We start from the raw sequence: 21897 nt of genomic DNA, 5'->3' as shown, positions 1-21897 counted from the left end.
TGTGTTCAGATAGAGGATGTTTTGCTCCAAGAGAAGCTGCGTGTCCACTTCAGGCACATTTCCATCTTGCATGGCAGTTAGGTGTCTGGAGGAGAGTGCAAAAAAAAAAAAAAAAAAAAAAAGGCAAAGAAAAAAGGCAAGCCAGCCTAGGGTAAGATGAATAAGAGAAATATGGTCAAAATGTCTTTGAAAAACAATCTTTTGAAATGTACTGATCTTGTTTTGTAGATTTTGGCCTGTCCGGGTATTAGCGAGGTTCTCCCGCCGCTTAGAAGCACCGTGCTTACTTCATTGTACTCACTTCGCTGCTTTGTTTTGCTCGTGTTGCCTGTCAGTGTAGCATGCAGTAGGCAATCCGTGTGCTTCGTTATTGATTGTCTGTCACTGAGTTATTCCAGAAGCGATGATGACGACTTGCTTCAGTGAGTGATATCCAGGAAAACAGACAGTAGGCACAGGGTTGCCGAGCCTTGGTTGGGGAAGTGATGCAAAAAGGGGAGGATAATACGGACAGTATAATTTTTTCCTGCTGTATTGTAGGATGGCTTTGGGTAATCTGGGTATCTAAAGTTAGTTATTCGTTTCTGATTATTATTATTATTATTTTTAAGATTTTATTTATTTATTTGACAGAGAGAAAGATAGAGAGAGCAGGAACACAAGCAGGGGGAGCGGGAGAGCGAGAAGCAGGCTTCCCGCAGAGCAGGGAGCCCGATGCGGGGCTCGATCCCAGGACCCTGGGATCATGACCTGAGCCGAAGGCAGACGCTTAACGACTGAGCCACCCAGGCACCCCGTTTCTGATTATTTTTACTGCTTCCCGAATTTAAACAAAACCCCCGAACAAAGTAAGTATAGTACGAATGAGTAGCTGGCTCGATGACAAACACCTGTATTAAATTCCTGCGTGATGTTTCGGCTGTCGACAGCCACTTCATTTTGATATTTGACACTAGGGCAGCTTAAGGCGTTCATTCTGTTCCTAATCTTTCCCTGTAAACATTGGGAAGACAGAAGGTCAATGCACGCCTTTCCCGCTCTTCCCTCTGGGATAATCCTTCATTACAGAAGGACATTAGAAGTACTGCTTTGCATACAAGGTGGGGTGGGGGTTATCCATTCGAACCGACTCTCCCTTTTCAATTTGATAGGAACCTCTCCTTCAGCCTATAGAGGAATCTCCGGAGTTTATTTGATTTACTCAGAAGAAAAGTCTTAGTTTCTCCTGAAAACCTGTGTTTGCAAAGTTGCAAATTCCCAATAACTCTTTATTCTAATATAATTTCAAGCTACCCACTGGTGATATTTGATAAATAGCTTTATTAGGTTTGATCCAGTGTTCCATTTTAAAAAAATACCTCAAAACAAAGAGTAGAAATCTATGTATATCAACTGAAATCATGAGCTGTGCTTGGTTTGAGCTGTAAGTAGTCACTGAGTTCCTGCAGTATGTGAACGCATTGAAGCGGTTTATTTCTTAAATAATTAATGATCAAAATAAGGAAACAATAAATCCTGTGTCATCTGAGTTTCCCTGGGCCTCACCAGCCTGTGAGAGCAGATCAGTTCATGTCAGCAAGCACACGGTATGTTTCTCCTGATCCTCACCCCTCATGTAAGACCTTGGTCTTAAGGGAGGGGTCTTAACGCGTGGTCACGAACAAGTCTGTCCCCCACTGTCGTTGCCGCAGTGACGTCTGGCATGGCCTCCTCACGCGCAGTTTCTGCTCCACTGGCGTTCAGATACAAGACCCCAAAGCCGGGCCAAGAATTAGCACAGACCTTTCCCATAGTGCCCTCCCCTCTTTCCTTTCTGCTTGTACGACCTTTGATTTCCATGCACTCCAGTTTATGAAAGTAGATGCCACCACCTCAGACAGGCGGGGTCTGTCTGCAGACAGATCATAACAAGATGAGGCTTCAGGTGTGTGGGGGCTGGGTGCCTGAGGGGGCGGGGGCGAGGAGGCTGGGACCCCCTGGCAGAGCACTGGGAGGATGGCTTGGGTTTTTTTGAGACTGGAAGGCGTAAGTGGCAAGGTTGTCATTTCATAGCTTGAGAGTTATCAAGGCCTTTATTGTAAAGCACCATGAAAGGAATTCAGTCTGTTTTCTCCCTTGCCTCGGGCTCTCGCAGTCGGGCAGCTGTTAATCTATACGGGGGTTTTCCTCATTTGGATCGGATAAGCAGGAGATGTGGGAGAGTTGTTTTCAGGCCTCAAGACATACCCTGAAAGGTGTACTTTTCTTTCACCGAATCCTTCATCATAGCTTGTTGTCATTGGTGCCACCTCTTTCTCAAGAGCCAAAAACAGAACCCAAACCATTCTGGTTGATGGAAGATTGCGGTTGTTCGTAGAAGGGCTCCGGGTCTTTGGGAATTGGCTCCTGCACACACGGGACCCTTGCCTCTGGGATGACGCCTCCATCCCGCTTGTTCCGTCTTTGTTTAAAGAAACAGGATAATCTTTCTCCCTGTTCAGAAAGTAAGCCATTTAAGCAAACTTTATTCTACCCGTGAAGCCCACTGATGTGCTCTGAGAGTCAGAAACGTTTGCCCAGATTTTCTTGCCTCTAGGTTCATAGTGATACTAATTTATTTTTGATCACCAACTAAAAGTGTTTTGTGTAAAAGGGGGCCCAGTGCTCCTTGTGAGCCCTTGGCCGCTGTGATATTATAATTTATAATAAGAAATACATATTTGGTCTATGTCCTGTGTCTGGCCTGACAGAGCTCCTTAAACCTTTGGAATTTCCTAAGTGATGAGAGGAACAAAGGTGTGTTTGTTATGTTAATGAGGCCACCCTAGCACCCAACCTGAGGATGGAGGCTGGTTGCCAGCAGACCCAACCATGTGATTAGAGGGTTAGAACTCAGTCCCACTCTCCTGACCTCCAGGGGAGGGGAGAGGGGCTGGAGGTTAAATCAGTCGCCAGTGGTCAGTGATTTAATCAGTCGTGTCTGTAATGAAGCCTTCCTAAAAATCGAAAAGGATTGGGTTCAGAATCTTCTGGGTTGTTGAACACATGGAGATGTGAGGAGAAGGGCACTCTTGGAGAAAGCATGGAAACTCTGAGCCCTTTCCCCTCACCCTTTTCTGTGCATCTCCTCTCTCTGACTCTTCCTGAGCTCTGTCCTTTTCTAATAAACCAGTGATCCCGGAAATAAAATGTTTCTCAGAGTTCCCTGAGCCACTGCAGCATATTAACTGATATCCAGGGAGGTTGTTGGAACCTCCGACTTATAGCGGGTTGGTCAGACTAGGCTTGCGATTGTCATCTGAAGTGTGCGTACGTGGGGGGACAGTCCTGTGGGACTGAACCCTTAACCTGTGGAATCGGACGCTATCTCCAGGTAGATAGGGTCAGAGTTGAGTTGAATTGAAGGACGGCCTGCTGGTGTCTGGAGCATTGCTCGCTTGTCGGTGTGGGGAAACCCTTCCCCCTTTCCGTCACCCCCATGTTGGAACTGGTGACCAGAACACCGTTAGCCACCATATTTTCTCATGGTCAAGGGATAGCAGACCCATTAAGAGAGGAGACGGTTTGTGGAGGTTACAGCACAAAGGACCTTACCTGCTCTGCACAGGGGTGGTTCTGCCAGAAGAAAGAAGCCCTTGACGGGTCTTGAGCTAGGGAGTGAACCCTGGGGTCTGGTCGGGCGGATGGATTGGGAGTGGGAAGAGGACGAGTCCAACCCTGGGCCAGGACTAGTCTGATGGGAATGGGCGTCACAGAGACCGAATGCAGCCCGTGTTGTCCCTTCCAGGTATCTGATCCCCTGCAACCACATGATGCTGAGCCAGAGATGGGCCGTGAAGGAGAGAGACTGCTACTCTGTTTCTGCGGCCAAGCTGCTCGCGCTGACCCCCGTCTGCTGCTCCAGCGGGATCACCCTGACACTTGGCAACCAGGAGAGGGATTTTATTCTCTGGTCAAAGTGTACGCACGATAGTTCAGGTAAAAGGAACTGGCCAGGGCCTGATCTTTAAATGAAAGGATGCCAGATGCCATTCGTCCTCGGGATATGTGTCTCTTCGGGTAGATGGGGAATAATGTTATGTGTCCCATTTCTTTTATGAATGCCTGGGTGGCGGTCTTCTGCTTCGTCCGGAGTTATGGCCACTTGGTAATCAGTGTGCATTGAAATGCCCACCAGTCACCGGGTCAGTGTTCCCAGACCTTTATTTTAACTAGGCTTTCTCTCGCATCTTCAGAGTACAGATACGGAAACATGTACCAGCATGTCTTTTTAAACAAAATTGGGTAGGGGTGTGGAGATGGTTATAGCTAGAGACAGGATTAGCCCTTATTTTAATTTCCAAAATGACTCATTTGTGGTTGCTTGCCTGCCAATAACATATCATTGTACAACTTGAAATTTGTGAGATGGCAGCAATATCTGATTCATTTGATTGATCTACTGAGGGGTGTTTTTTTTAAAGATAAATATTCTATTTTTTTTTTTTTAATTTATTTGCGAGAGAGAGAATGAGAGACAGAGAGCATGAGAGGGAGGAGGGTCAGAGGGAGAAGCAGACTCCCTGCTGAGCAGGGAGCCCGATGCGGGACTCGATCCAGGGACTCCAGGATCATGACCTGAGCCGAAGGCAGTCGCTTAACCAACTGAGCCACCCAGGTGCCCCAATATTCTATTTTTTAAAAATAGGACTTATAGTACATGTGCTGTTTGCCAACTGCAGTTGATCTTATACAAGTAAAATTTAGATGGTCACCTGTATCAGCCCTGGCCCTCGGGCAGGCAGTTGCAACAAGGGGACATTTGTTCATGTTTGGTGGTCAGAAGGCTATTTCAGTTCAGGGAGGTTCTGCCTGACCTGTGACCACTAGGAAAGAGTACAGCCCTGGGATTGACCCCAGTGTTTCCAGTCTGTATTCTGATAACCCCCCCAAACAATGTCATCCTGTCTACCCAGCTACCATCCTGTTAGAGAAAGCATTATTTTGTCTAAGAGCTGGGCTCCTTGGCTAAGAAAATATCAGGGTGTTTGGTGTAACTGTAATTGTTACAAATTAAGGTTGTCATATTGATTCTTTAAAGATACAGCGTCTCATAGAAACTAATAATTTATGTGGCAGGAAAACAAGTTGTATTTTAAAGATATTTTCCAATGAGGTAAACTAGTATGGTTATCTTCTCTTTTCTTTCCCGTAGTCATTTTTTAGAACCTATTTGAAAATTGATGTCTTTTTTATTTACTAAGAAAGTTGTTTCAAGAATGATTCTGGGGCTGACCTTGCTGCAGAATTCCAAATTTAAGTTAAGCAAACGATTGCCGAGTGCCCACAACTTTTGCCACGTTCTTTCCCTGTCATCACATTTAATCCTCTGAAGAAAGTAGTGTTTCCGTTTTACAGATGAAGAAACGTACTCAGAGGATGTGACTTGTCCAGGGTCACACAGCTGATAGGTTCTTCCCACTCTTCTGCTCTGCGGTTGCCTTCCTGTGGATGGGCGCCTAATGGATGAATGGTTGCACAGGCAGGCGGGTAGACAGGTCATGTCATGTCCAATTCTGGCCTGGCCTGGTAGAGATGTAGATGATGAAGAGACAAAGATGCTCGCAAAGGTGTGGCATCGAACGAAGTGAGCACGGAGGTTGACCACCGACAGCCTGTGCTCGGGCCGTGGCCCTGCCACTGACTAGTCAGTCGGGTGACCTTTCGTCTCTGAGCCTCAATTTCTTTGTCTGTAAATGGAGAAGATGCTATCTGCCATAGAGGGCCTTTGGGAGGAGTAGTTAGTGTTGATGAAGCACCTGCCGTGGAAGAAATGGTAGCGTTCTAGGTCTCCTCTGTCTATGCTTCCATACTTCTATGAGGGTAGGGGTTCTGTTCTTAGCATTCCTTCTTCTTCTTCTTTTTTAAGATTATCTATTTATTTAGAGAGAATGTGAGTGGGGGGAGAGAGAGAGAGAGAATCTCAAGCAGACGTGGAGCTCGATCCCAGGACCCTGAGATCATGACCTGAGCTGACATCAAGAGTCGGACGCTTAACCAGCGGAGCCACCGGGCGCCCCCTTAGCGTTCCTTCTTAAAATCTAACCATTTTTTTATGATTCAGAAATCATTTAATCAGAAATGATTAGAACTAAAGTAGCTGGGGAGACAGAATCTTAGCACCCGCATTCACATCCACGTCCACAGCCTGTGTCCCCTCACCTCTTGGAAGCGTACGCAAGGGGCTCATTCTGACTCACTTGTGCCTCCCGTGCAGGGACCGTGGAGCAGCCCCGGGCCGAGGCGTTCTCTCCGTCGGCCTGCATCGTGGAGTATGGCAAAGCCCTGGACATCAGCTACCTGCAGTACCTGTGGGAGGCCCACACCAACATCCTCCGCTGCATGAGGGACTGCCGAGTCTGGTCCGCCCTGTACGACGGAGACTCCCCTGACCCTGAGACCTTTTTCCCGAGTCTGACGGAGCCTAGTGCTCTCACCTCCCCCTGCCCCGTGGTCCGGCTCCCACAGCAACTCCCCAGGAAGACCGGCCCCACGCTGGCTCCCGGGAAGGAGAGGAGCCAGACTGAACTGGAGTGGGACGACAGCTACGACACGGGCATCTCCTCGGGGGCAGACGTGGGCTCCCCCGGGCCTTCCGATGATCTGGAGACTTCGGGCCCGCCGGCGCCAGCTGATCCCCCCAGACACATCCAGGAGATGAAGAAGAACGCCATCCTGCTCTTCAAAGGGTCCTACATCGAAGAGTCTGACTTTCAGGATGATGTGATAGTGTACAGACTGTGTGCCGAGAAGGATGCTGAGGACGCCGGGAATTCCCAGGAGGGAAGCGCAAGGCCCTCCCACCCCGGCCAGACTGAGGATCGGGGTGCCCCCCTGAGCAACGGCCCCCTGCCCAGCCCTCAGCCAGAAACAGATTCAGAGGAGGACGGGGACAGGCACAATTCAGACCCGTTTCAAAATGTATCCAAGGAACCAAAACAAGAAGATGAGCCTGAAGGAGCCCTAGAGTCAAACCCTGAGTTAGCGCCTCCGCTCTCCGAGGCAGAACACAAGTCAGACCTGATGGTCATCAACCCGGGGGGTGAAGATTTCATTGCCCAGTATGACCAGATCATTAAGGAACTGGATTCTGGCACCGAGGGCTTGAGAGAACAGAATTTCCCCGCACCCGATCTCTTGCATCTCCCGAAAGAGCAAGAGGGGAAGGAAGAAGAGAGTGAAGGAGAAAAGGAGGAAGCGGAGGAGGGGAAGAAGGCCCTGGAGGAAGAGGAGGAGGACGACGACGACTTTGATTCTTTTATAGCAGAAACCCCCACTGTTGATACCGTGCCATCCCCATTTGGGGCGAGAGATGAGGCTGCCTTTGCCAGTCACCATCCTGTGAGGACTCAGAGCACCCCTTTCACAGGTGATGATCTCGAATTGCTTTCTGATTTCTGCTTTTTGAAAGTATGTATTGCGGCAGGAAAGTGAGGTAGGGGGAGGGAAGGAGCATTATCAATTTACCTAACAGAGGGGGGTCAAAGTATTTCTGTGAAGAGCAGAGAGGGGTGGTTTCATTTTCATTTTATTTTATCTTGTCGTTCTAGCAATCTTTTTTTTCTTTCCTCCAGCCAATCAGAGGATATACTGCACAGTTGAGTGACTACTTCCCTTGATCCGTGTGTGATAAACTAATAGGACCGATGAAACCACACAAAAAAATCCAGTCTCATTAGTAGTTAATAGCCTCATTTCCTTTAGTTTAATTACTTTTTCTCCACAGCATGTGTTTTTAGGTGTACTGAAAAGATTATGGTTTCCCCCACTAGAAGGCACAGGTGTTGGATTGTTCTCTGCACTTCCCCAGCACCTGAACGGGGAACAGAGCGCACAGTAGGTGCTCAGAATACCCGCTGAATAACTAGCTGTGTGCACACGTTGGAGACCGTCGGAGTTAGTTACACCTTTGCTTGGGAGCTCATTTCAGATCATCTCAAAACCTTTATCCAAAAGTAAGCAGACTAGACCCCACATAAACCTGTAACTCTGCCAGAGAATGGGTGTGTCCAGTGATACACCCCTAACAACAGGGGGCACTCATATAAGAGCCGAGGGGGTAGGATAGGGTATCAGATAAGTGGATCGAGTTGAGGCGTTGTGATAGAAAACATCATTAAATATTAGCCAGTAAAATCTGAATCTGCCAATCATGGAGCAGAAGGAACTGGCGCTGAGTGTTCACCAAATGCAGGGAAGGCTGGGGCGGGACCCCTGAACAGCGTTCAGGCAGCCAGGAGAGGTCCCGTTAGGAGCTGACATCACAGAGGGACAGATAGTGACCTTGGAGTCGGGCTGTGGGGGGCGGATCCTGGCTCTAGCACTTGCAGCTGTGAGGTCCTAAACCCTCTGATTGCTCCGGTGGGGACGGAATGTGCTACTGGGCGCGGGGTGTGCGTGTGTTGTTATTGCCGTTATTAGAGGCGGCCCCCGGCAGCCCCCCTCCGCTGAGGCGTGCCCTCCTCCGGCCGGCAGGGAGCAGCTTGGTGAGTCTCCACCATGCTCCACTTACTTGGGTCACCCGAAAGAGAAGAAATCACATTATCTTCTGGGCCAGCCCATAGGCTTCATGTGATTTCAAGTAGCTCTCCCGCCCTCCTCCAGGATTTATTCATCTATTTACTGATGCCTGACAATTTAGTTAAAGAGGGTGAAAGCTTTTAATTCCACAATTAAAAGGCTTGAGGTTCTAGTTGAGGTAACATTTCAGTGTGAATGGGTTTTAATTAATATTCAATCAGTCAGTCAATCATAAGTAAGAAGGATTAGATAATCTCAGTTTTCCCGGGTGATAGGGCGAAGGGGAGGAGAGGGGAGGGAGCCGGAGGGCCATGGCTGCCTGAAGGAGGGGCAGAGAGCTCAGTGGAGGGAAAGGGGAACCTGTCCCCTAGCACACACCCCCATTTTGCCTGGGGCCTGCGCCCTTGACTCTGACCCAGCTGGACATCCCAACTTTGCAGCTTGCTTTCCTGGAAGTGCCAGCCACCCAGGGCTAATGAGGGTTGTTCTTTAGAATGCCAGCTTTCTTAGAAGGGAGCTTCAGCCCTGGGAAATATGTAGATTGAGGAAACAAAGTCTAGCTTGGGCAAGGAGTAAAAGCTAATACAACACCTTATTCAGTAATACCAATACTCTGCATAGGATACGCAGGAGAACCAACACAATGTAATGTGAGTTTTTTGATACATAGAGGTAATTTTAACTAAAACTTTGCTTTTTTTCCCCTCCTTTGGAATTCGTACACAGCTTTAGGAGAATATCTTTCCTCCTAACTTTGTAGTTTCCAAACTACATTAACTTCCATCCCTCCATGGAATCCTGATTTCCACTGAAATGAATTTGCTTCTCAGCAAAATCAAAGCATTCCATTTCATTTATCTAATTAACTTTATTTGTGCATTCAGTAACATTTGATTGATCTCCTAATACGTGGCAGGTTCTAGGCCAGATATAAAAGACAGAAAAACGAAGGAATTCCCAGGCTTTCAGAGGAGCCATGGGCAAAGAACTGTGCTCACTTAGAAATGCATTATTAGTGATGTCTGGCACGCCCTAGGGGAGCGCAGGAGGGGGAGAGGAAAGACTTCCCGGAGGAGGGGCACGAACGGTGGACAGGAGCTACCAGGTAAAAATGGCCCAGAACGATGGTCCCGGGCAGAGGAGACAAGGGGCAGAAGACGAAGAAGGAGCCTGGCGGTGCGTGCATGGGTGTGACAGATCTCGGCTCCCGTGAGGCAGTGACGTGTTTGCGATAGGAAGCCAGAAAGCTCTGGAGGCGAGGCGAGGCGAGGTGAGGTGGGGGTGGGGGTGGGGATGGGTCCCTGGGCTAAGCTGGGGAACAGGGACCGTGAGCTGCCGGCACTGAAGAACCTGGGAGCGTTGCAGTTGGCCAGTGCTGTGACTGGTCTGTGTGGACAAGGCCAGCGCGGAGTGGTGTGCAGAGTGTGCCCAGCACACTGCAGGGGGTGGGGGGGCACCTCCGGAGGAGCAGGTGGGAGGCGTTAATCATTGGATCAGAGTTTAGAGTGCCCTAGTGCTTTGTTCCTGGGAACCTGTCACAGGCCGTGTTCACACCCGTGTGCCAGGGGTAGACACAAAGATGTTCACTGCACTGTTGTTTATCATAGAAGAAGATTGGAAACAACCCGCGTGTCCACCAGTAGGAGACCGTTTTACTAATGTGGTACCCAAGGCAGCTGAATAGCTTGTGGCCTTGAGATGAAGGAGACAGCTCTCTGTGCGGGTGGGGGACAGTCTCTAGGATAGAGTGATAAGTGGGAACATAAGGGGCAGAACAGTGTGGGGAGAATGTTGTCACTTGGTCAAAAAAGCCCACAAAAACGAAAACCAGCTGGGCGCCTGGGTGGCTCAGTCGGTTAAGCGTGTGCCTTCGGCTCAGATCATGATCCCAGGGTCCTGGGGTTGAGTCCCGCGAACGGGGAGCCCGCTTCTCCCTCTCCCTCTGCCTGCCGGTCTGCCTACTTGTGCTCTATCTCTCTGTCAAATAAATAAATAAAATCTTAAAAAAAAAAAAACAACGAAAACCAACTAGGACATGCACACGGAGGCAATGTCTTAGCGTGTTGGTTAAGAGAAGCAGCACTGGAAACAGATGGGCTCGATTATAGCTGTGACTTAGCATTCTGCTGCATCGTTAAATGGGGATAAATAATAAATTTCGTAGGGTTCTGTAGAATATTTAAGTTGATGCATGAAAAGCGTAGAACACTTCAACACTGCCTGGCACATAATACGTGATTAGTAAATGTTTTTCATAATAATTCAGTCATAATTATTTTATTATAGATATAAAACCTTTCTGGAAGAATACACTCAAATCTGTTAACAGGGGTTGCCCCCAGGGATGATGCCTGTTCTTTATTTTATACTTCTGGAGTGTTTGAAGAAAATTAAAAACCGTGTTAATCTCTACTAACATAAAGGACTGTTGCCGGCGTCCAAGCGATGTTGGGACTCTGGGCTGAGGCCGAGCTGGCAGGGAAGCAGAGGTCATCATTCAGGAGGTATTTCCATGTGGGACTGGCAGAGCTGAGGGACGGAATGGATGGCAGCTCCGTTCTTGGAGTTAGGAAATACAGGAGGCGCGGGCGGGTAGACTGAGGCAGGGGACGAGGGCACACAAGAGGGGAGGGAAGTGAATGACACGTCGTCTTGGTTATTCTGAGAAGTTACTATTTTCTGGGTGGGGAGTCTGCTTACCCTAGAAGAGGAGAAGAAGGAGAAATAGGCTCTCCAGCCCCGAACACACCTGTGGCTGCATTTTTTCTGATTTTCAGCTGCTTATGAGTTTCCCCTAGCAACTGTTTGTTGCTAAGCAGTTTTTAAAGGGCTAGAAATCAACTAAGAATGAAAGGGGAATCTGAAAGGGCTTCATTTATATTTCTCATGGCACATGGTAAGTAGTGGTAATTAATGTCATTAATGGGTTATGACAGTCGCTGGCCTTGACCTAATGTTCTGTCATGCAGGGGGCATGGCGATGCCACTACTCTCCACAGGGGGCTGGTGGGTTGTCCCTGCCTGTAGGAGCCATGGACCGGAGCTGGTCTGCCCTGGTTCTGCGTGCTCAGCAGCTTTCACGTGCTCAGGACGGCCCGATAGGCCAAGTGCAGTATCGGGGCCATGGGAGGGCAGTCCTGGGCTCACGCCAAGGATGTGTTTATAGGAGATCCTACCCACCTAAAGTGACTGAGTTCACCTGTCCTTGCTCCGTCTGGAGGGAAACATTTGCTGAGCCAGGGCCTGCAGGGGAGTGGGGTGGGGGGTGGGGTAAGCTAGGAAAGGCTGGGCCGAGTTGAAGCGGATGAGGGTAGCGGCCTTCTCCCTGTACAGCCACCTGGCAAGCTCGAATTGTTTGTGATGCCTTAAGAAGAGTTACCCGTGACATTTCTAGGGGTTTTGATGAAGACCCATTAAGTGGCTTTCAAAGTGGGAGTCCGATCCAACTTCTGAGTATGTTTGACAAACTCTCCCAGTTGTGTTCTGTGAGCAAGGCCTCTGCGAAGGCTCTCTCTTCAAAGAGGTCACTGAGTGTCCATGTTGTGTGACGTGACAGAGGAGCTCTGTCCCCATCCCAGAGGTGGGGACGTTGAGGCTAATGTAAACACACGCGGGGGAGGTGCCTCTTTTGTCCGAGGCCCCTATAAAGACATCCTCTGTAACGGCTGCAACAGGAGTCTTGCCATCGTCCGTTACTTGCTTGCACGGGTAAAGGGTTTAGGATTGGCGTTGCCACTTCCCGCCGATGGCTTCTGTTTTCTTGTAGACGGTTTTACTCGCTCTCGCCACCAAGGCTTCTGAATGAAGCATCTTGTGGTGAAGTATGTTTTTGTTAAACTCGTATGAATGTTGGTGACATCTTCATAAGGCACGTTTATTCATCAAGGGCGATGTGCTTTTGTTAGAAATACACCGTGGTTTCCAGGCATCATCCATAGCTCCACTGGGGGAAATACAGAATTCTCATTCATTTTGCTTAATGGGTCACTTTTATGGTAAAAATGGAAAATGTCTTCAACTCATTTTATTAATGCCGGATTAATTTTTTTTTTGATTTTTCACTGTCTTCAATGAATTCCAACATAAAGCATATTAATTTTCTAGTGACCCAAATTAGTCAAAGCTCCTTTTTGCCTAATTATTTATGAATGGCTTTTGTAGTCCTATAGATTTTCTTTCTTGAGGAACCTACGATGCCTCAAACTACACCTCCTGAAAGTGAGTAATGTTACAGCCCAGGCCTCATTCACCCCTGGTTTTTCTCTTCCTCCCGTTCTTCCACCTTGTGTTGTTTGACGAGACAATCTTTCTCCTGGTGCTCACTGGGGACAGACAGTCCCTGTTTACAGTGTTGCTGTTTGGTAACATAGTCACGTGTTTGGTATTGTTTACTAACACAAAGGTCTTTTTTTGTTACTAAAACTTCTGCTGGTCTGTGACGTGTCCAGGAGGCACCCCAGTAGGCCCCTTCCTGAGGTGACGAATGCCATGTTTTTGAGCTTTGGCAGTCCCAGGAAATACAGCAGCAGCATGGAGAAGTAGGTCTTGGTTTCGAAAATGAAATGATTTATCCTCTGGCCTTTTTCAAGGGCTGTGACAATTTCCAAAGTATTGAAACCACTCATGGAGTCAAAATATTAGCTCCCATGCGTGCATTTCTGCTTTCTTCTGTTGGTGGTGGTTTGTTCTGTGTTCCGGTTCGAGTCAGGAGCAGACGTGGCGCCCTTCGCGGTGGAGGTGTTTGGTTTGCACCTGGCGGGCCTGCGATGTGGGAGCCGTGGCTCCGGTGGCTCCTTGGTTGTCAAGGCAAGATGTCCCCGGTGCCGAGCCAGCCCTGAAGCCTTGCGCTCTTCCCGCAGGCCCATTCATCAGTGTGGTCCTGTCAAAGCTGGAGAACATGCTGGAGAACTCTCTGCATGTTAATTTGCTGCTTATTGGGATCGTCACTCAGCTGGCCAGCTACCCCCAGCCACTCCTGCGCTCCTTTCTGCTCAACACCAACATGGTCTTCCAGCCGAGCGTCCGTTCTCTCTATCAGGTACGTTAGCTGAGCCCGCGTCCTGACCTGTTGACGTTATGGGTGCTCGTGAGCCGGGCTTCTCCTCTCTTTTCCTTTGTCGTTGGGTTGTTTTTCTCATTTTCCCCCCGTTCTAATTCATTCGCTCTCCTTCCCCGTCCTGTTATGCTAGTTGTGAGACCAATTGCAAAGCTTCATTTAGTTTGATGTTTCGAGGGTGCCCTGCCAAGAACACCCAGGCAGGTAAAAACAAGCAAATGCCTGATATCCTAAAAGTTCCTGCGGCGAGGGCTGCACCTGAAAGACACATTGATGACCGAGGCTGGAATTCCATCATGGAGCACTGACATCATTAATTTGTTGTGTGTGACAGGTCCTTGCATCGGTGAAAAACAAGATCGAGCAGTTTGCTTCTGTGGAGAGAGACTTCCCAGGGCTCCTCATACAAGCCCAGCAGTACCTGCTCTTCCGAGTGGACATGTCTGACCTGACCCCCGAGTCGCTAACCAAAGGTAAGCCAGGGGTCTCCCCTGTGTCTCTTCTCCAGCTATTCCTCCATTTCCCAGCCTCCTTCCTGACTGGGGTTCAGAGAGGCCGTGCTGGCTCCTGGGCCTTCAAAGCATCGAAGTACATTTTCATGTTTACCCGACAGGGAGGAGCCTCCTCTGAGTGTTCTTACACCTCAAGGAAGGTCCCCTCTGCGTGCACTTGGCCTGTTCCCAGCCGGGAGGGCTTAGTAGGGCATTTGTTTTCCTTCCTGACGGTGGGTTGGGGAAGGAGTGCTGCGTGCTGTTGCTTGGCTAGAATAACTAGCTTGGCACGTGTGGGCCAGCAAGAGGCATGATGGGCACACTCTGAACCATATTTCGGCCAGTCCTACCCTGAGGAGGGCATCTGTTCTCTCAGACCCCAAATAAATGTGGTTAAGGGCTCTAGAAGGTAAAAACTATTCATTTGGACTGGCAGAAGTAAAGTTTATGCTCAGCTTATAATTTCCGAGAGTGCCTTTTCGTCAGCTCTAGAGGTGCCCGGCTTGGGGGAGGGTGGTGGTCGGTGCTGAGCCCAGAGCGGTCCCGAAGGCTGGCCAGGCCCGGGGAGCACCTCCACTCTGCCTCGTTTAAGCTCAGGCTGGGCGGATCTGATGCCTAGTTGTCTTCTGAGCCCTGATTTAGGCCGAGGTGAGTACAAACTGGAAATGCCTCATATTGTGCTGGCTTTTGCTTGTCCCCACATGGACAAGTCAGCCTCTTGGCAGGTGAACAGTGGGGAGCCTGGGGCTCTGGGTCCCAGGCTAAAGGCATGTGATCAGAAACAAGATTGAGAGCGAGAGGCAGAAATGTAACTCGGGGCAAGTTTTAAACCTATAAAGGAAGCTGAGAAGATCCCAGAACTCTGATGGCTTGACCTTGTCTCTGTGTAGCTATTTGATCTTGGTCACTGGGCCTCACTGGGCCCTCCTGTTCCTTGACTTTTTAAATGAAGGATTTGTTCTCCATCTCAAGTCCTTTCTGGCTGTGAAGAGCCTTCAGGACATTGCAAGGCAGATTTTGAAAGAAAGGTGGGCCTGTTCACCGGGAGATGAGGGGGTAGGCTTTAAGATTCCGCCCCCCGAGAAGAGCAGGGCCAGGCCAGGCCATCCATGGAGGGGGCAGGGTGGAAAAGCGGGCTGTGGGCCCCATGTGGCCTGTCCTAGCTCATGGACAGCTGGTCTGTTGGCTATGTTGCTCCTGAACCCAGAGCTTGCTGCTCTCACTCACCCTGGGACAGTTAGCTTTCGTGCGTAACAAAGCTGTACCACACCTCAGTGGCTTTAAAGGACGCCATTCATGGGTGCTCATGAGTCTGTGCGCCTGGTGATCTGGGTGTTCTGATCGGGGGCAGGCTTGGCGTGTTTTGGCTGGACTTGCTTCTGTGTTGCCGTTAGTGGGCGGCTGGCTGTCTGGGATGGCCTCACTCACAGGGGTGGTAGCCGGCTGGGGTGGTGGGGCTGGTGGGGCTGGGGGTCTGTATTTCTCATCATCCGGGAGGTTAGTCCTGGTTCGTCGGCATCGTGGCTATAGGGTTGCAAGGGTGGGAGCAGGGGTGTACGACATCTTTAGAGGCTCTGTCTTGGGACCCCAACAGGGCCAATTTTGCTACATTCTTTTGGCCAAAGTGTCATTGGGCCAGCCCAGGTTCAAGAACGGAGCGAACCATCCACCTTTCGATGGGAAGAACTGTAAGAATTATGGCCATTTTTGCAATCGGTAGACAGAAGGTGACTTGAGTCTCCTTACATTACACTCCACGCTTGGTTCTTCATTTGTATTTTTCAGTTTGTTAAGTGCTTCCCTAGACAGACAATTTTCTTTTCTTTTCTTTTTTTTTTTTTTAAGATTTTATTTATTTATCTGAGACAGAGAGAATGAGAGAGAGAGAGAGAGAGCACACGAGAGGGGGGAGGGTCAGAGGGAGAAGCAGGCTCCTCGCCGAGCAGGGAGCCCGATGCGGGACTCGATCCCGGGACTCCAGGATCATGACCTGAGCCGAAGGCAGTCGCCTAACCAACTGAGCCACCCAGGTGCCCCGACAATTTTATTTTCAAATAGCACTGTGGAATGGGCAAGGCAGGTACTGTTGGCTTTATTTTCGGATAAGGCAGCTGAAATTAGAGGCCTGGAGTAGTCAGCTGGGGTCGCAAAGCTCAAGAGCTCGAGAGTGGCCTGCCTAGTGTGGCAAGCTGAGGGCGCAGACACTGACCGGCTTCCCAGGCTTTCCTTGACCCACACGTTCCGGGTCAGGGGGCACGGGGTGGGGAGGGGTGGGGATCACTCACACCTGGTGCTCTGTCCTGGCTTCTGTCTCATGACGGTGGCTGCCAGGTAGGTGCCCAGGGGAACTTGAACTCGTTCCCACCACATATGGGTATCAAATTAGCCAGGGTTGATGCTTTCTAAGGTCTGTGACATTCAGGGGGCTTCAGGGAAGAAGACTTTCCTGTAACGGCATTGTTCGGATTAACCTTCCAACTTCTTTCAGATTCCCGAAGTGACCCCCTCCTCTCAACTTGAAAAATCCCTAAACTCACGGAATGCGGGAGGTTTCTGTCCCCTTGCACAAGGCTGACTACTGAAGCATCGAGTGTGATGTGACTGCCTATAAATGAGTTGAATCCGGGAGTGTGACTGAGGGCCCTGGTAATGGGTCAAACATTGGGGTTCACAGCGTCAGGGTGCTGTGGGCTCTAGCACTGTGGACAGGGGGATGAGGGCCGAACGGATCGCCCAACAGTGAAATCTGGCTAGTATTCGTCTTGAGAAACCTCTGTTGCCGCTTCTCAGACCCAGGGCAACATTTTAGGAAACCACTCCTGATTGTAACTGTTTTCTTGTGGTGCTTGTGTGCGCTCGTTGAGCCCACTCATGATGGCTGGAGCCCGGGCGCCTGCAGCCAGAGCTGCTCTGTCCCTCCGGGCCCCGCATTCCCGTGGGCTCCTGGCGGCCCCGCTGAAAAATGAGCCTCCTCACGGACGCTTCAAACACAAGTACAGGTCCGTGGGTCCCCTGCTCTGGAGCAGGCAGACTTCCGGTGCCGGCTGTCGCATTGTCATCCTCCGGACTATTGATCTCTGGGCTCAGCCACTTCCCCTCAAATACTTTCCAAACCACAGAGGGTGCATTTACTTGTATTTCGTTATTTTCAGAGTCCTTTCAGATCTCTAGTTCTGGGAGGGAGGTCAGGTCGGTGGTATTTCTGTTTTACAGAAAAGGAAATGGAGACATTGTGTGATTAGCTAGTTACCAGGTAGGAACCATAACTCAGGTCTCCTTGCTGCTGATAGCTTGGTGGCACTCGGTGACCCACAGAGAGGCCACTCCCATGCTGATCGCACAGGGCCCTGTAAGGGTCTCCCTGCGAGTCCTCACAGCGCACACTCCTGCCTTCAGTAGTGAAGACAGTTTTGATTCTTGGATTCAAGTGGGTAAATGAGCCTTAGGAATGACGTTTTTTTTTTCTTTTTAAGTAGTGACACTTTTTTGAATTCATCATCAAGCTAGATAAAAGCCACGAAAACCCTTTTTTGGGAGAAAAAGAAGAGTGAATGTGAAAGAGGAAGATGGAGATGAGGCATATGAACTAGCTCCAGGGAGATCAGGTGTAGGGAAGACCTGATGTTGGCCAGTTCCTTCCCTCATTTACTCAGCGAATGTTTATTCGCTTCTACCATGAATAAGGAAGTGTGCTGGGGGCCGTGAAGGACGCATCGCCTACCGGCTCAGCTCTCAGAAATCTCAGACTCTGGTAGAGAACACAAGGCTAAAGGGCAATGCAGGCCTTAGTTGGTTAATAAAATGGGGCAGGAGGCGAGCAAAGGGAATGGCATGCGGGGCAGGAAACAGGAACTCTGAGGTCAGTGGCAGCTGAATTGCTGACGATGTGACGGATGACCCATTGAGAGGCCCCTGTGTACGTTACACCTGTTGACTCACTGTGGTTTTTTACCTCTTTTTTGTTCGTTTATTGAGGCATAATTAACATACAGTGTTCTGTCAGTTTTAGGTGTACGGCATTGATTCAGCAATTCTATGCATTACTCAGTGCTCACCATGGGAAGTGTAGTCACCATCTGTCACCACAGTGTTACAGTGTTATTAACTATACTCCGCATGCTTTACTTTCATCTCTGGGACTTATTTATTTTATAACTGGAAGTTTGTACCTCTTAATCCCCTTCATGTTTCCCCCCCAGCCCCCACCATCTCTCCTCGGGCAACCACCAGTTTGTTCTCTGTGTTTGAGAGTCTGGTCTGTTTTTCTTTGTTCATTCATTTTTTTTCTTAAATTCCACATATAAGTGAAATCGTATGGCATTTGTCTTTTTCTGTCTGACTTATTTCACTTAGTATAATACCCTCAAGGTTCATCCATGTTGTTGCAAATGGCAAGAACTCATTCTTTTTTATGGCTAATATTACATTATGTGTATACACACACACACACAACACCTTTATTTTTTAAATTTTTTTATTTTTAAAAGATTTTATTATTTGTCAGAGCGCATGCATAAGCAGGGGAACCGGCAGGCAGAGGGAGAAGCAGACTCCCCACTGAGCAGGGAGCCCCACGCAGGGCTCGATCCCAGGACCCTGGGATCATGACCTGAGCCGAAGGCAGACGCTTAACCGACTGAGCCACCCACGTGCCCCTCACACTACACCTTTATTCATTCATCAGTGGACATTTAGGTTGACTTCTATATCTTGGCTATTGTAAATAATGCTGCAGTGAACATAGAGGTGCACATATCTTTTCAAAGTAGTGTTTTTGTTTTCTTTGAATTCCACCCAAAAGTGGAATTATGGATCATATAATAATTTTTTTAAATTTTTAAAATTTTTGAGTAATGCCCATACTGTTTTCCACAGTGGCCACACCAGTTTGCATTCCCACCAACAGTGCACGAGGATTCCTTTTTCTCCACATCCTCGCCAACACTTGTTATTTCTTGTCTTTTTGATTCTAGCCATTCTGACAGGTGTAAAGTGATATTTCATCGTGGTCTCATTATTTCAGGTCTTCTGCCGGCATTTAATTGGATTATTTGTGTTTTGGGTGTTGAGTTGCTTGACTCCTTTAATCCTTAAAGCAACTCTGTGTGCTTTTGACACATGAGGACATCAAAGTACAGAGAGGTCAAGCAACCTCCCTGATGTCACTCAGCCAGTAAGTGGCAGAGTCTGTGCTCTTCTTAACCACTGCTAGTAAGATGCAGAAGTGAGGAGATATGGAGAAGGCAGTTCCAGGAACAGTCTTGGCCTGGAATTACTGCTCACGAATCCCACTGCTCACTGTTCTCCAGGCCAGCTTCCTTCGTGAGCTTTGCTGGGCCCTTTGAAGAGCTGCAGTGCTGGGGACTGGTGTGGGGGTGCCACTGGGGAGGTCTCCGGGGTGGGCAGCATGTCAGTGATGTCAACACTTCCGTCCTCTGTTGTCAGGACGTGTCGTGGGTTTCTGCTAAAAGGTAGCAGCGGACCAATTCTCAGCAACTCTTCCAGTTCTTTATGGCACGAACTGTGATAAACTTTAATCTAAAAGATATTTAAAGCAGTAAAGCAGAGGATTTTTTTTTTTTAACACTAAAGACTATAGGAGTGAGATGTGGAAAGTACTATAAATGTCAAGAATTTTTAGTACTGTGGTTAAGCAACACTCTTCTCAGAGTGTTGAAAAATGGGACTGAATTCTAAAAAGCAGCCAAAATAATGAAGAACTTGAATGTAATGATTTATAATGAGTAGTGAGACTGTGTAGGGGCAGAAGGAGGCATAAATATTCCTATAAATATATGCGGGCTGAAGATATTTAAGAATTAAGTAGTTGGGAAAGTTGAACCATTTTAATTAGTAAAACCGATTTGATATGGAAATGCAAGTCATTTGAATATGTTCAAGTTTGGGCTCATCTCATCTCAGACCTGGGTTATTGGAACTGACATGGAAACCCCTGGAACTTTTCTTAAAGGGAGGCTTCCAAGCCACTTGCTGCCACTAGATGCCCACGGTTATGAGAAGTTCCTGGTCTGGTTGCTCTTACCAGCACCCAATTTCCTCTCCATTATTTCCAACCTTTAAAAGGCTTTTTCCATGCTTCCAGAGGTCCCGGCCGCAAGAAGCTGGGGGTCGTGAGGTAGCCCTCGAGGCTGGAGCTGCAGAGAGCTCAGAATGGCTTGTTTAGCCCAGCTTACCTCCGGCAGCTCTGCTATGTGATCAGGGCTTGATTGGTAAAGGTAGGATGGTCTACCCAATACCAGGAGGTTGGGGAGAGCATGTGGAGCCTCTGGACTCCCCCAAATACCGTGTAGTGAGCTAAGTCTTCCCCTGGTTGATGCGGTGGCATCATTCTTTCCCTTCGCTGTGTCCTGGGCATGGAGGGTTCCTGAGCAACCTCTTTTCTTGCCACCATTTCTGCACAAAGTTCCTTGCACAGGGTTTGGGATAAAACTCTTCTATCACATGCCCTGTGCTGGAGGTTATCTGCGGGGCCAATACGTGTGCCACAGAGTGAATAGAGTGTGTGTTCAAGGGCTGTGTCTTGAGACTTCAGTGATAGGGACCGAAGTCACGACTAGACAGTCCACCAGCTCCCCCCACCCCCCCACGTAAGAGGGTGGGCGTAAAGGACCAGGGAGTGTCACTGTGACTGTTTTCTTTCTGGTTTCAGATCCCATTCAGGATGCTTCCAGGACAGGAATCGGCAAGAACCTTTTGGATGGTCCCCCAAGAGTGCTTCAGCCCTTCCTGACAAACAGAGCCAAGGTGGCTGGGGTGCCCCCAAGCCTGCCCCTACCGGTGAGGAACACCATGCTGGCCGCCGCCCTCTTCCCCGAGTTCCTGAAGGAACTTGCTGCCTTGGCCCAGGAACACTCCATTCTGTGCTACAAGATCCTAGGTGACCTTGAGGACTCCTGTTGTTAGCTTTTTTTTTTTTTTTTTTAAATAGAGGTTCTTGTTTTTTAAGGTTTTAGTGTCTTGACTGAATGTTAAATGCAAAGCTGCTTACAAGAATTTCTACTTTGATATTTCCTGACAATACTTGATTTGTGGGGAGGACAATTTTCTGTATACCTCCTGTCTAGCCGGGTCTTTCCACCTTATATAGAATATAAGTCTCATAAGCTGGTGGCTCCTTTGGCAAGTTTTCTTTCTTCCTCAAGTTTTCCGACTGTTATTCTCCCATTCCTTTGAGTCACTCATCTTGCAGCTGAGATCCCACTAAGCAAATACTGGGGTTCGGTGGTTTCTGGAAGTACCCCATGTCAGAAGGCTAAGCTCTTCCACACAGCACGTGAAGAATGCACATCTTCTCCGTTGCCTTCTGCATCTTGGCTCCATTTTATAAAAGGGAAGAATGAAGGTGGAGCCCCTCTTGCCTCCATCACACAAGCACATATCTTCTGTCCCTTTGCATTTTACTTCCAAGGTTTGCACTCTGCCCAACACGTTGCCTTATGGTGCAGGCAAAACCACTGGTCTCAGCTCTTTGCCTGGGAAGTCAGATGTAGTTGAGAATTTGGAATGCGGGGAAATTTTCTTGTTGCTTGAGAGCTTTCTTTAATCAGTATATCACTACTTAAACACTGGAAATAGTCTTATTTTAGTAAGATTTGCACAAAATGAAATGTACTTATGCAAACTATTACCTTGGTTTTTAGAAGTTTGATCTGATGAAGAATGCAGGGTATCGTATACTTCTGTATCATTATTTTTTAAGTGTTTTATGAAAGGCAAACATTAATTTGTGAAGCTATTTCACGGTGGTTTTTTGGGGGGCAAGGGGGCATACGGAGCGGGGGAAAAGGATAA

General features: G+C 48.6%; 1 protein-coding gene across 3 annotated transcripts in view; it reads left to right on the top strand.

The window, feature by feature from the left end:
- The window catches only part of FAM160A1 (family with sequence similarity 160 member A1), a 227955-nt gene extending 206929 nt beyond the window's left edge, over positions 1–21026 (top strand). For all 3 annotated transcript variants that reach the window (XM_035022906.1, XM_035022905.1, XM_035022907.1), the window contains 5 exons: positions 3767–3957; positions 6236–7387; positions 13398–13576; positions 13929–14067; positions 20756–21026. In XM_035022906.1, coding sequence (XP_034878797.1) covers positions 3767–3957; positions 6236–7387; positions 13398–13576; positions 13929–14067; positions 20756–21009 — 1915 coding nt within the window. In that variant the 3' untranslated portion in view covers positions 21010–21026. The remainder of the gene's footprint in view (positions 1–3766; positions 3958–6235; positions 7388–13397; positions 13577–13928; positions 14068–20755) is intronic.
- The last annotated feature ends 871 nt before the right edge of the window (positions 21027–21897 follow it).

Source organism: Mirounga leonina, unplaced genomic scaffold (assembly GCF_011800145.1).
Source record: "Mirounga leonina isolate KUSES-001 unplaced genomic scaffold, KU_Mleo_1.0 Mir_176, whole genome shotgun sequence".
Taxonomy (NCBI): Eukaryota; Metazoa; Chordata; class Mammalia; order Carnivora; family Phocidae; genus Mirounga; species Mirounga leonina.
The sequence above is the reverse complement of the archived record's forward strand: the minus strand, read 5'-3'. Positions and strand labels throughout refer to the sequence as shown.